The 14,319-nt window shown below is 27.9% G+C and overlaps 1 protein-coding gene across 1 annotated transcript; it reads right to left on the bottom strand.

Moving 5' to 3' along the window:
- Positions 1 to 4,269: 4,269 nt before the first annotated feature.
- LOC105255824 (tetra-peptide repeat homeobox protein 1) lies at positions 4,270 to 7,338 on the bottom strand. The gene is made up of 4 exons (XM_011265338.3): positions 7,183 to 7,338; positions 6,188 to 6,442; positions 5,539 to 5,754; positions 4,270 to 4,575 (listed from the first exon to the last, which is right to left on the bottom strand). Exons 1-4 carry the CDS (start codon positions 7,300 to 7,302, stop codon positions 4,462 to 4,464), a joined length of 705 nt encoding a protein of 234 aa, XP_011263640.2. The 5' UTR covers positions 7,303 to 7,338; the 3' UTR covers positions 4,270 to 4,461.
- Between the last annotated feature and the right edge of the window lie 6,981 nt (positions 7,339 to 14,319).

Genomic DNA, 14,319 nt, shown 5'->3' with positions numbered 1-14,319 from the left:
CAATTAAATAATAGACATTTCGAACCCGGATTTTTGAGAAAAAGAGGTCGTCCAGTAATTCTGAAATGATGTTGCTGATACTACGAGTGATCCGAATTTGCATGTGACATTTATCGAGGCCGGCGCTAACGGCTCGTTTCTTATAGATGAACTAACTTCTTGACTATCGAAAGAAAGAATGATCGAGATGCATGATATAAATTTCATGAACGGCGCTTTCTCACGAAAATTTATGCTCAACCTCTAGCCATTTCGTTCATCATAAATCTTGCAGTATTATTCGAAAAGATACTGCGGGAGACAAAGATACCTGTTAGCGGACTAGTCTATTTTAGTAATTTAATTTCTATTGCTGCATACTAATTATACAATGTTAATATATTTCAATTAAACTAATAATCGTACACGTCCTTTATTTATTTTATTTTATTTAGATAATTATGCAAGTATAAAGCGTATCCCTACAAAGTAAAATCAAATGTTATAATGTATGTTATAATGTATATTAAAGAAATTAAGCAATTAAAATATTCTTAGAACAGATTAAATACATTAAAATTAAAGATTAGATAAATTATCATAAAAAATTTATCTTAAAAACTAAAAGAGAATGGCGATATTATTAATCGAAAAATGAGTCTGATCCACTGATCAAGTTAATATCTTTGAACCAGCAATTTCCGGGTTGGAGAGAAATACGGGTGTTCGTAAATTGCATAAATTGCAACCGTCTTCGATTTCCACACCGGAAACTGGTCATATCATTCGTTACGAGTACGAAATGAGTATTCGCTCATAACGATTGCATAATCGCGGGTACCAGGCCCCTGACAGACCGGGCCCAGCGAAATCGCCGAAAATTCCACGTTTTGTGCGTCTCGCACCGGTTATTATGCATATCACTTCAATGTATATGTACGTGTGTACGCATTCTGCATCGAGTGCATACGATCTGTATTATACAAGCTCCACTTTCTTCGAATCGATAAGGCCCAACTTAAATCTTTGTCAATATTTCTACACTGCTTTTACGTTCTCTTTCTTCCGCACGCAGTTTTTTTTAATTAATTATTTATCAAATTTATTATAAAAATTTATTTATTTTATTTAATAATTATTTATGCAGAGCGCAGAATGTAAAAACAAAGATAAGAAATTAAAAGTTAAAAATATGATTCTTCAAATAAAAAATAATTTATAATTTTTTTATATATTTATCTAACATTTATAGAAATTATATAATATAAAATTAAATTTGTATTCTAATATAATATAAAAAGAATAGAAAAGTATTACGCGCAAATATAATTACATTCATCAATAAATTTTAAAGATTTAAAAAATGTACTTGTAAGGGGCACAAAGTTATCAAACTACATATAAGTTATAATTGTTAAATACAATACGTCAAGAATCAGGTGTCTCGTCATTGTTATGTAAATTGATGTAATCGAGAGCTCATTATGTAGGCGGTACGTTTCACGCCATTCAAGAAAGAAAGTCAACTCCGTGTCCTCGAAATCAAGTAGCAAGAAACATATTACGGGAAAGCTTTTGTTTGTCTTCTTTAGATTTGCGTCATTGTGCTGAATTACCGCAATTATAGATTGTTTCATGTATTTTGTTTCATATATTTGTGATTTTTAGGCTGCGTGATTTTTAGCTTTGTTCTACATTCCATGAGAATAAAGATAGAATGATGTTTCAAAGCATCCACAGCGTCTTCCAGACCGCAGCCTTAATCTTACATTATATGTTACATTATATGTGTATTCTTATGTTTTCTTAATATGTACGTTTTTACAAGTAAATTATAGTTCTTTAATCAAAGTAAAATTAAATTATATATCATATAAATTAAATTACATATAAATTATATTAAATAATACTAATAAAAAAATTTGAAAAAATTACATATACATATATATAATTTTATTAGTTATTTTGAAAAATAAAGACAATATGAAATTACTATTAATATATAGAAATTACTATTAAATTACTATTAATATATAGAAATGTATAATGAGGAATTGTTCCTTAATTTTGTTTACATTCCGCGGTCACTTTAAAAATTGATGCAGATTTTATACAATACAATAACGTTTATTTTTTTCATTTCAAAGTAATCGTAAGTATATGCAAGTATTTATTTACATTTCGTTGTTCACATTTCATTATGCATTTAAAATTCCAACAAAAATAATATAATATCTTTTTTTTTTTAAATTAATGCAAATTTATCAGAGAAAAATCAAAAGATTTTTCACAATATTCGAGAAATCTGAAGAGAAATGATATACCTTGTATAAGATTGTAAAATTGATAAATTATAAAATGTTTATAAATTAAAATCCTTGGAGCTTTCGAAATTCTTTTCAGTACATCTACAATTTCGGTATTATATAATAAAATGTAGTTTTGTATTCGAAAAGATATGACACATAAACTGAAACTTTCTTTCCATCAGAACAAATGTTTGCTCAATCAACTTTGCTAAAAACAACATTTGCATTTAATAAAACAAATCAATAAAAATTATCAGTAACAGGTGACAGATAATAATTATTGTACATTAAAACAAGAATAGTGTATATATATATATATATATATATATATATATATTTAAAAGAATAAAATAAATATTTTAAAGTTAAAATTAGATTAGAAATTAAAATTAAAAAAAGGTTAAAAAATTATAGAGAAATTAAAACTGAAATTAAAAGATAGAATAGCTTTGAATAATTTATGAAAATATTTTTAAGTAAGAATAAAATTCGATTAATTTGTTTGGCTTTGTTTGATTGAAATATATTTAATGGTGATAATTTGAAAGTAATCATTTATTAGCTTCATTTTTCAGATACAACAAATATACTTTTTGGAGCATTGATCAACTTACTAAATTTGCCATTCACATTCCATTCTATTTCTAATCAAGGTAAACTGCTTATGGTCAAATAAAGGAACATGTTGCCAAAATTGTATGTACCAGTTTTACAATCAAACACTGTTGTAATATGCCTCTTCCCTATTTCATGGTGTTTAAGGACGTTGTTTCTCACGTTTCTCACATATAAATAGATCGAGAGAGCGTGAAAGGCAGGTATATGTATATTTGGGCGGAGTACAAAACCAAGTGCGAAGTCTTGTTGCGAAATGACAAGACAAGTAGCAAAAGTGACCTGAGATAATATGAGATCTGAGCAGAAATCGTGCGCGCGTGGATAATTAAATCCCTATTACGCAAAAAGCGTCTAGTATGTCAGATTAATGCCGTGTAAATGTAACAAACATTTTAATATTTTTCAAGCGCGGCAAGAACACGCATATCTAATTTTATGTTATGAATCGGGATTTATTTTCACATACACACACGCATACACACACACACACACACACACACACTATAATCGATAAATTTATAAAAAAGAGAATCAAAAGTGTTTTCTAGAATAACGCTGTTTTCAGCCAAGCTTGTATTGATCTTGTCATCATTGCTTGAAAATTAATATATATGTATTATGATATATTTTTTATATAGTTTATACGGGTATGTATTTTTATATAATAAAAACTTAATAATGAATATATATATATATATATATATATATATATGTATATTCATATAATAAAAATTATACGGGATACAAAACTATCTCCAGTATAAATCTACTTTGCGACTTGCACAATTCGCTTACCTTGACTCTAATTAATTTCCTATATTTAAGGTTTCTAGAAATGATTGCGTTATGCTAAAAACGCAATAGAATGTCCTACAAAAATAGTTCAATCTTGGATTCTTAGAGAAATGCTAAACGCTTGATCTTAGATATATGTAATAATATTATACACAAAATTAAATATAAGATATATAATATAAATATAAATATACAATATAAATATAAGATTGCAATAGAATAATACATATATCTGTTAATTAATAATTAATTAATGAAAAATGCAAATTTAATAAAATATTGTCTATAAATTTAATAAACAAATATATAAAAGCAATCTCTATTAATTTAATCTTTCTTTTAATAACAAAATATAAAAATTTTATATCTTCTATTAAATTTTCTATTAAAATATTTTTGTTTAATTCCTATAAAGTTTTAATAGATCTTCTTTAGTTTAATTTAAAAAAAATTATTTAGAAAGATTTAATATCAAAATTTTAATATGATATAATATGATTATTAAGTTTTATGTTTCAGCTGATATTTTGACATAAAGAATAAGTTTTGGGTGCAAGAAAAAAAGTAGTTGGCGTAGTAGTTTCTTTATGAAAACATTTACAAAATTGATTTATTTCGAGGATTCAAGATATTACACGATAGAAAAAAACGTCTTTTGCTCGGACGCTCTTCGTGATGGATTTTATGCTGCTGGAAAGAGAGATCGCGAAATGGAGCAGAGTGGTGTGTATATGACTTTTTTTTAGAGAAAAAAATTCATCTAGTAGTGACCCTTAACATAGACGGGAACCGTTTCTTTGACGTAGACCGGTTGTGGAACCGCATATGGAACTGGGTGTGGGACTGCAACTGGGACTGGGTGGGGTACTGCAACCTGAAAAAGAAAATGACGAAAGATCAATTGATAATTAAGAAATACAAAAAAAAATTATCCTAATATATTATATCCTAATTTAATAACTATATATTTCTAAGAATCGATCAGACTATTATTTATGCTAATCACACCTTTTTGAAGTATTTAAAATATTAAATTTACCAAATTAAATAGAAACATATAACATTAATTTTTTCAATACAATTAATAAAACTAATATAAATAGTACAAATATAAATAATATAAAAATAATGTAACGAGTAATGTATATAATATACTTTCCATAATCATAAACATATTATTCATAGCTTATAAAGAGCGAATTAATCTTCTTACATAATAAAGGAATAATTACGATATTTTACGATCATTACATCGATCGAGCGATATTTCAATTATCAATTACTATTATTATGCGATACGGTTTTAAGCATAATTTTCATTATAATTTAATTAAAACAGCGATTGTAGAATAACACATTTGTCTTACTATCGATTATATGTTCCTTATGTGCGTTTGTCTAATCGTGTAACACCTGTATAAACGACGAAATCAATGATCCTTATCACAACATACCAAACCCAGATACCAATCAATTAATGCAGTCAGTCAATTAGTTAAATCACGAAGCGAGAACTCGCAACAAGGTTGTTGTAATCGCTGTCTCGAAATCGATTTCTACTTGTTGCATTCAGAAGCTGAAGAATTATAATGAGACATGATACATTAACATAATAAACTAGAACTTATCAGAAATTACGTTAGAATTCGAAAGGTGATATTTATTTTTCTAAAAATTTAGCAATATAAATTTTATATTGATTCTTCAAAATTCGTTTATCTTTTGTAAAATTTTTTATCTCCGAATATTTTATCTTCCAACAACACTATTATATATAGAAATATATATTATTTACAAAGTAGATTATTTTTTAAAAGTAGAATTTATTTCAGTTTACCTTAACTGGGTATGGGGCGGGATATGGAACTGGAACCTTTACAGGAACCTCGACTGGAACTGGCTTCTCTACGGGAACCGTGATAGTTTTCGTCTCAACAACTGGATAGGGCACCTTGACAGGAACCGGATACGGGACTGGCTTCTCTACTGGCTTCTCTACTGTGACCGTTTGCGTCTTAATAACTGGATATGGCGCTGGAACGGGGACTGGAACCTGCAAGAGATAACAAAGGAGTCAAAAACTAAAATTACACATTTGTTAAAATAAATTACAAAATTCTCGTTTGATTTTCTAGCTCTTTGCTGGAGTGTTTAATAAGATATTTTCTATTTCCTCTTTTTCCCTCTTTTTTAATATTTATATTAATATTTAATCAAAACAAATAAAAACTTTCAAAAACTGTACTCGATTAAGAATTTAATATGTTGTTTATAATGATTAAAATTTAATATTTATGCTATTTAAATATATTAAATTGTACTTGTCTAATTTGTACTGCTTAAATAATTCATAAATTTTATTATAAAATAGTTTATAAATCGTTAATAAATTTTATAACTTAAAAATGTATATATTTGAGCAAGAAAATGAAGTAATTATAATTATTATTATATTGCTACGACAAATTAAAGTAATTAATTTTTACCTTAACAGGATAGGGACGATCAACTGGAACGGCAACTGGGTGCGGAACAGCGTAGGGGACAGGCTTCTCCTGGACGGCAACGATGACGCTCTTCTTGTCGTACTCTAATCCACCACCATATCCACCATAACCATATCCTTCATATCCACCATATCCACCATATCCACTTTCATATCCACCATAACCATACACGCCACGCTTCTGGACCGTTTTTTCTTCAGCGGCAAATACCGCAGAGATCAGCATCAAGCAGATCTACGTAACATCAAAAAAGTAACATTAATTAAAAATAAAGAAAAGCAAATTTGTAAAATAACAATTATAACGGACATCAATATTTACAGGTGATTACCAGAGAAATAGATGAACAATTATGCGTAAATTAACAATTATTAGAAATTGTCAATTATAATTATTCAAAGACAAAAACATGTTAATAAAAAGATTTGAATCAAAATTTATGAATGAATGGATCTTTCAAGATCGATAAATAATTATTATTGAAACTTTTATCCAATCTAATTTTCATCGCGAAAATCTATAGAAACAATCAAAACTGAAAATATTAGAGAAGTTACTCATATATTAAATGAAAAATAAAATTGCATATTATAACGCGTGATGTGTATTTAAGATGATAATTTATTTTACTTAATTTTTAAAATAATTCCGATCGAAATGGATCAATATTAATAAACGAATAATTATATCAATCATCATTTATTATCGAAAAAATTAATCATTTTTAGAAGTCGATCTTTGCATCTAATTTACGAATGTTAAGTTTTGATAAAGAAGCACTATAAAAAGGTACGGGAAAATGGAAAATTAGATCGACACAATGATCTGTAAATTTCGAACTAAACAATTTGTTTGATTTTACATTCAGAAAAGGGAAATTTTCTCAATAAAATCAAATTGATCTCAGCGATATCATCGGATTTTTTTCCATAAAAGTTACAACTGTTTTCAACTTTGATTGAAGATGTGCATACCAGAGTCCTCATGTTGAGTGATATTTTGGCGTGAACGATACTCGCGCGTAAGTAAAATAGATCGGTTTCTATCGTTGTCGTGCTGGAAAACCACCCTTTATATAGGGAATGGACTTTCATTTTGCACACCCTGCACCCCGCCAATAGCGAAGGATGCCAACGATTGGTCTATCGCCACACCTACTTAGAATCTAACGCTATTTATTCACGATATATCACGTCGGCACACATACACATACACATATACATCTATATATTATAACACATAATGTGCAGTGGTTGTATAACATACTAAACGTGCGCGAGCCACCAGTAAGTAAATGGAGCATACGCTTGGCGACTTTATGCAGATATACGTACAAGTGTGAGTACGATTTGATACAGCAGCTTTAACGACATTATTTTTCCATTTGCCGAGAGACCTACTCATTTCAACTATGACGTCATGTACGTCTGTTTCGAAGTCTTTTATAAAATTGAAGCAATATGAAACAAAATTCGATCAAATTTTTTACATTGTCGTTTATAAGATGATAAATGGCACGTCAAAATTATTGGATATCGTTTAAGATTCTTTGAAAGCTCGAGGATTGAAAATTGAAGATTAAGAAATCTTCTTAATAGAAAAATAGAGACAAATTTTAATAATTTAATTCAAGATTATAATTAATAAATAAAATTAATGAATTATATTTTGTAGCTAATTTCTCTCAAATAGTTTTATTTTAATTGTACTGTTATTTACAGTTTAAAATATTGCAATTGAATATATAATTATTATAGTCGACAACAATTAATTATTAACGGCGTAATATAATAACGACAATGATATATAAACGATATACGTAGAGAAAGTATGCGCATATATTTCTTTGTAATAATTGGAGCGATTTTAGACGCCATAGTTCTAATAAATGTATTTTCTCAAACCTCTTTTACATCATCGAACACAATGAGATATTATATATAGATAAGAAACAAAACGAATTTCTATTTAACGCAACGCATGCACGGCGCAATACTAATTGTAACAAGCGAATTACCCTCGTCTATGTCCGGCAACTGTGTCGATTTGCGTAAGATTGCTCAATGCTTCATTACCAGGTAAAGCACACTCGACTTTGCCGCGCTAATATAAATCATGCACCACGGTGTCTTCTATTGCCATGCACTATCATTAGTCACGTGCTACACAAGGTGCAGGTTGTCTGTAAGGTAGCAATTCTGCTGGCGTTATCATCATCATCTGCGCGAGAGACTGTTATGTTGGTTTAAGCCAATAAAAATTACCTTTATCGGCTTGAATCGCCTGCTAATTGACCTACAATAATTATATCCCTTGCTTGCCGATTGATTTACGGTGATTTTATTATTCTCTAGAGAAAATAATTATTCATTTACTCCTGTATCAGGTGTAAATCGTAATTACATTACGATAGTCGAGAGAAGAATTATATGAGAATTTTACATTAATTACGTGAATATATTTTATAAAAACAAATTATACCTGATATTTGCGATAATTTCTGTAATAAGAAAATGCTTTGCATTACTCGAAAAAGCAACAGGGAATTGTTTCAATTGCGACTGCAATAAATACAATCCGGAGATAACATTCCGACATGGTTAAGCGATTGGGTCTGTCACATTGGCACGCAAAATGGTTCTCTACCGGTTTTCTACGCCCAAACAGTTTCCTGATTTAATGTTCATTTGTCTTTCGGTACGAGCACACTCTCCAAACGCCACTAAAAAGTCACTCTTGTATTTTACGAGCGACGATTTAAATCATCAAATTAGCTTTTTTTTTGTTCTTTTCGTTATTCAACCTGACATTTTTATGCTCGATATTTTTAATTTATTATTTATTAGGTTTTTAATTTATTAGTTTTAAATAATTTTTTAATTATTTCTGAAATTTTAATTTACAAACTTTTATTAATTGTATTTTTTATTATAATACATAGTTTAATATCGCAAAATTTAGTTAACTTTAGATGCAATAGATATGTTTGAGATTAATAATAAATCTTTGAAATAATGCATAATAATCTGTATTTAAACATTGTTAAATATTACAAGATTTATTGTCTTTTTTTTTCTCCCTCAATTAGTAATAATTTATTTATGTAACTTATCCAATCAAGACAGTCTTCCGACTGTTAGAATAATTGCATGTTGTCAATCTCTGCTCTCGCGAGACAAGATTTTAGTTGTTAATCCATGTATTGTGTTGCTTGATAACGCAATAATAGAGATATCCAACACGCTATTCGGGAAAGGATCGGTTTTACCGTCCCCTATGATTACTTAGCGCTCTCTGCATGAATGCAATTTGTAGCAGTCACACAATCGCTCTCTTGTCTCATTTGTGTACCTTTGATCTCAGAATGCAGCTCAATTCACTAATCTAATGCCGCCCATTTTGATTAATCGCATTATCTAATGCTCGTTTTAAAATCTATATTAAGTAAATCCATATTAATAGTTATTGCTTATTGCGATTAGTCAAATAAATTGCCTACGTTTTACACAATAATATCTATAGAATGAAATGAAATGGCATCGTAATTAAAAAATATAATTATTTTAAATTTATTATTATTATTATTATTATTATTATTATTATTATTATTATTTTCGTTTTTTATTAAAAGAAATTAGATCCGATTTAAAGCCAGATAAAAATTTTAACTAAATGTTTTTATAGGAAAGTACAATTAATTTAATAAACTAATAATAATCTCTAAAAGTAATTTAAATCTATGCAATCATTAAAATGCATTTAATTTCCTTAAATTGATAATAATGCATAATATTGTGCATATCAGACATTATTTATCGAACATGCAGACATATTTGCGATTTCATCAATCGTTGTGTTAATGATTCGTTTTTATGTGCGATTGACATATTGGTGATGTAAATATCAGCGATACGATCGATTTGATAATCTTATTATTTATGCTGTTATTACCATGCTTTTATGACAGATAATAACATAAATATGGATAATTAATGATTTGCATAGGATAATTGGTATTTTTATGAAAAAAATTTAAAATAAAAAAAAAATAAGCGCACGATACTTTGTAAAAAGATAGTAAAAGTCACTCATTTTACAATACATTTAACTTGTTTCAAGGACTATTGATATTTCAACATTTATAATATCTTTATTAAATAGACATTATTCACGCGATGTTTTATTACCATCATATTATATCTAGATGATTTGTATTATATTGTGTTGTACTATAAGAGTATTTCTTCAAATCAAACTTACTCTTAAATAGAATATATAAAATAAAAATGTATAATGTTATATTATGTGTATTATTGTATGTTGCAAAATTGTATTATAAAATATTATAAAATTTGTAAAATTGTATTATAAAATATTATAAAATTGTGTATTATAAAATATTACATATGTATTATTAAATTAATAAATCATTTTAAAATTTATTAACCTTGATCAATGTTGTGCAATCCAGGAAAAATCATAGAGATTCGATGTAAAAGTATATTGAGGTTATTTATTGAAGAAAGGAGACTCGAGTCACCATTCATATCATTTTCATAAATTTCGATACAAGAAGCTTTACTGTTTGATATTAATTTAATATTTCATTATTTTTCCGGATTGCGATTACATCAAGTAGAACATATGCGATAGAATATGTGTGATATAATCTTAAAAATTCATAAAAATATAAAAGAGAAACTTCAATGTGATTTTTATAATAATTATTATATACATATATACTCTGATATCTGCTGTAATATGTAGAATTATATAATAGATAGAATGTATAATTAAAATATTTAGACAAACGTATCTTACATAAATCGAGCTCTATAATGGCTTGATACCTGATAATCTATTGATTAATTAAATGTAATTCTTGGAGGTTATCAAATTGAACACACCTTCGTGTCGAAGATACATCAGAGATAAATTACATCAATCCAGCTTTTCTTATGTGTTCGAAATCGCCCGTGCATGAAGTCAGAAAAGCCTGTTTTTCACGGTTGAGCTCGCATTTATGTCTAATACGGATCCGGTAATATCGGTCAAAAAATATCATAGAGCGACTACGAACTTCCCCGGTGACACACCAAGCATTATTTTCTTCTGTCTGGTCAGAGAAGCCTGGTTCTCAATCTTAATCGGTTATGCCATTTCACATTAACGTCTCAGCAACAATGTTTCGCTTTGCCATGTCATAGATGAGAGAAAATAAATGGTACATTATCTGTGGAAAATTAATCAAATGCAAATAGATATAATAAGGTATTATAATAAGAGATGCTTTTTCTTATTTTAACAATTAACTCTTTCTAGGCGTTTTTCAGAATATTTCAGAAAATATGATTTTATTATTACTTAAATTAATTAATCTTTTATAACAACTCAATACGAAAATCATTACAAGATTTGCCTTTATAATTTTTATTGTAATCGACTTTTTTTACTTTGTAATCGAGATCACATTGTTATACAGGATTACATTTTGATCACAAAATACGTGAGATCAATGGCAGGATGCCAGCAACATGTAAACGTACGTTACAAAAGACAATAAGTGTGTGATAGAGTATACGTGTGAGTATACGTGTGAGTATACGTGTGAATATACGTGTGTATAGAGACTACGTCATTGTGTGTTCGCTCAAGCTTAAAAAAATCGCTTCAACGATAATTATGTGTCACACGCAAGAGACCCCAGGATATTTGCGAGAGATTTTGTAATGAGAAACATGTCACGCTGTTAATAGCCATACTTCTCGATGTCAGATTACAAAAGAACTGGCGACACAATGAGAAATGTTTCGAACCTAGTCGCAGCATTTGTATCGAGATGTAATCAAAACTTAGTCATAGTGTTATTGGTAAATTTATTATTATTATATTATACTATATTAAAACTAAAGAGACGTTAATTTAATAAAAAAAAAGTTATTTTATTGTTTGTTGTTCAAATTTATCTTATCTGCAAAAAATTATGATAAACATTAGTGTATCAAAATTGGAAATAAAAACTTATTTAAAGAGAAAATATAATTTTTGATATTATTATATTTTTCTCGTATACCACAAAGACTTTAAATTTTAATTTTATCATGTTTTATATACTACAAATGTACTTAAAATATCTAAATAAAATGAAAAGAAAAATAAGTAAAAGGAATATATTTAAATAATTTTAATTTGGATTTATTATTCAAGTTATTTATCCAGGATGATCAAGTTTTTTTTATAAGATTTTACTTTCGCGTTATTCACCGGTAAGAGTAGCTTTTGGTATTACGGATAAAAAAGACGTGAACGTATTATTTTCGGCGATCGGATCGACGTGTATGCACAAGACGACGTAACAAACGACGCGACCGGACCCGATCCTATGTTGCACTTACGTAAGATGCAGATCTTGATGTAAGTGGCGGCATGCTTGCAGTTTTCACCGGTCAGAAAGTGAGAGTCAGTGGTAGGATTTGCAATATACTTTGTAATTTTTACAAACATATCAGAGAATTGATCGGAGAAAGAGTTTATAAAAGTTTATATATAAAAATCAATTAATTAATATATAAAAAAGTCAAGAAATGTATTAAAATTAACCAAGATTGCCAAAACAAGCAAAGCAGAGACAAGCAAAGAAATTTATACAGAAATGTGTGTCTCTAAAGGAAACAAAATTTTTTTTACAGAATTTTTCTAATCGTATTAGAAAATTAATCAAATTAGAAATATTAATATTACATTTAAATATGTAATAAATAAATATAAAATTTTTAAGGCAACTCTTATATATAATAATATAATTTTCTCTATATATATATAATAATATAATTTTCTCTATATATAATAATAATAATAATATAATTTTACTTTTTTCTCTCTACAGAACATTCACCGCTTCTGTTTTTTCCTCTTTTTACTTTTTGCGGTCTTTCTTTGCATGAGCGGTATCCCTTTGTCTTTCACAACGTGCAATGCATGCACGCGCCATTGCACTCCGTTACTGTGATGCAATTGCAACGGCTTCACGCATTCTTCGCAAGGACTCCGAGAACAAGGCGTGGTTGCGACCGATTCAGCAACTTATCTTCCTCGAAAAATCGCACGCACGTGTACGCATGCTTATTTTCGGCGTGATCTTTTTTTAACTAAGAGAAAGAGAGAAGTAATATTACTCTTTCAGCGAAATCGTGTCGCGTAACGAGGCACTTAAATTCGTAAACGAGATAAGATATATAAGTGCACCTCATTATCATCAATATCGCTTTGTAAAGAAAAACCACATAGTATCTCTTCCATAAAATAAAAACACGTATAATTAAAATATATAAATAGTATATATGTATATTTTTTATATTTTAATAATATGTATATGATAAAAAATTGAATATAATAATATCTTAATAAAATATAAATAAAATTAATATTAATATTTTTATTAATATTGTTAGTTGTCACTAACTTTGCGAAATTATAATTAGAAATTACATGATTAACAATATAATAAATGAATATCTTTTTTAACGAATGAATTATTAATACACGTATATTAATATAATTATTATGATTAATAGAATATATAATATAATATTATAATATAAATATATCAATATGTTTTAGAAAATAATTATTAGAAAATATTTATGAAGCTTTTCGGGCACATATGCAACAGTATATATTTTTGAATTTATTGTTTATACATTAGTAAGCTACTAGAATATTTTATTCCTTAAATTTTGTATTAAATATTTGATTAATCATTTCAGTTTATGCAAAAAAAACTGTGATTGTTATTATCTTTATCATATTTTCATTTAGTATAATTTACAATACAGAAAATATATTTGTTTTCTTTGCATCTAATATAAGATAAGTATTCAATTTTTGAATGGACGAAAAGTAAGAAAATAGTTAATATCAATATAACTAAAACGTATCAATTAAATATAAAACACAGATGAGATAGATATTGATACATATTTTTGAAGGTATACGCATGAGAAAAAGTCGTACGAAGCGTAGAGGTAAACTCGACCTCTAAAGCGTCAAAAACACGGCGCACGCTAAGGAATTTCCGCCCGCGGCAACAATGCGTGACGTCATTACTCCGT

Source organism: Camponotus floridanus, unplaced genomic scaffold (assembly GCF_003227725.1).
Source record: "Camponotus floridanus strain SB8 unplaced genomic scaffold, Cflo_v7.5 scaffold16, whole genome shotgun sequence".
Lineage (NCBI taxonomy): Eukaryota > Metazoa > Arthropoda > Insecta > Hymenoptera > Formicidae > Camponotus > Camponotus floridanus.
Note: the sequence above shows the minus strand (reverse complement) of the source record. Positions and strands in the feature narration are given on the sequence as shown.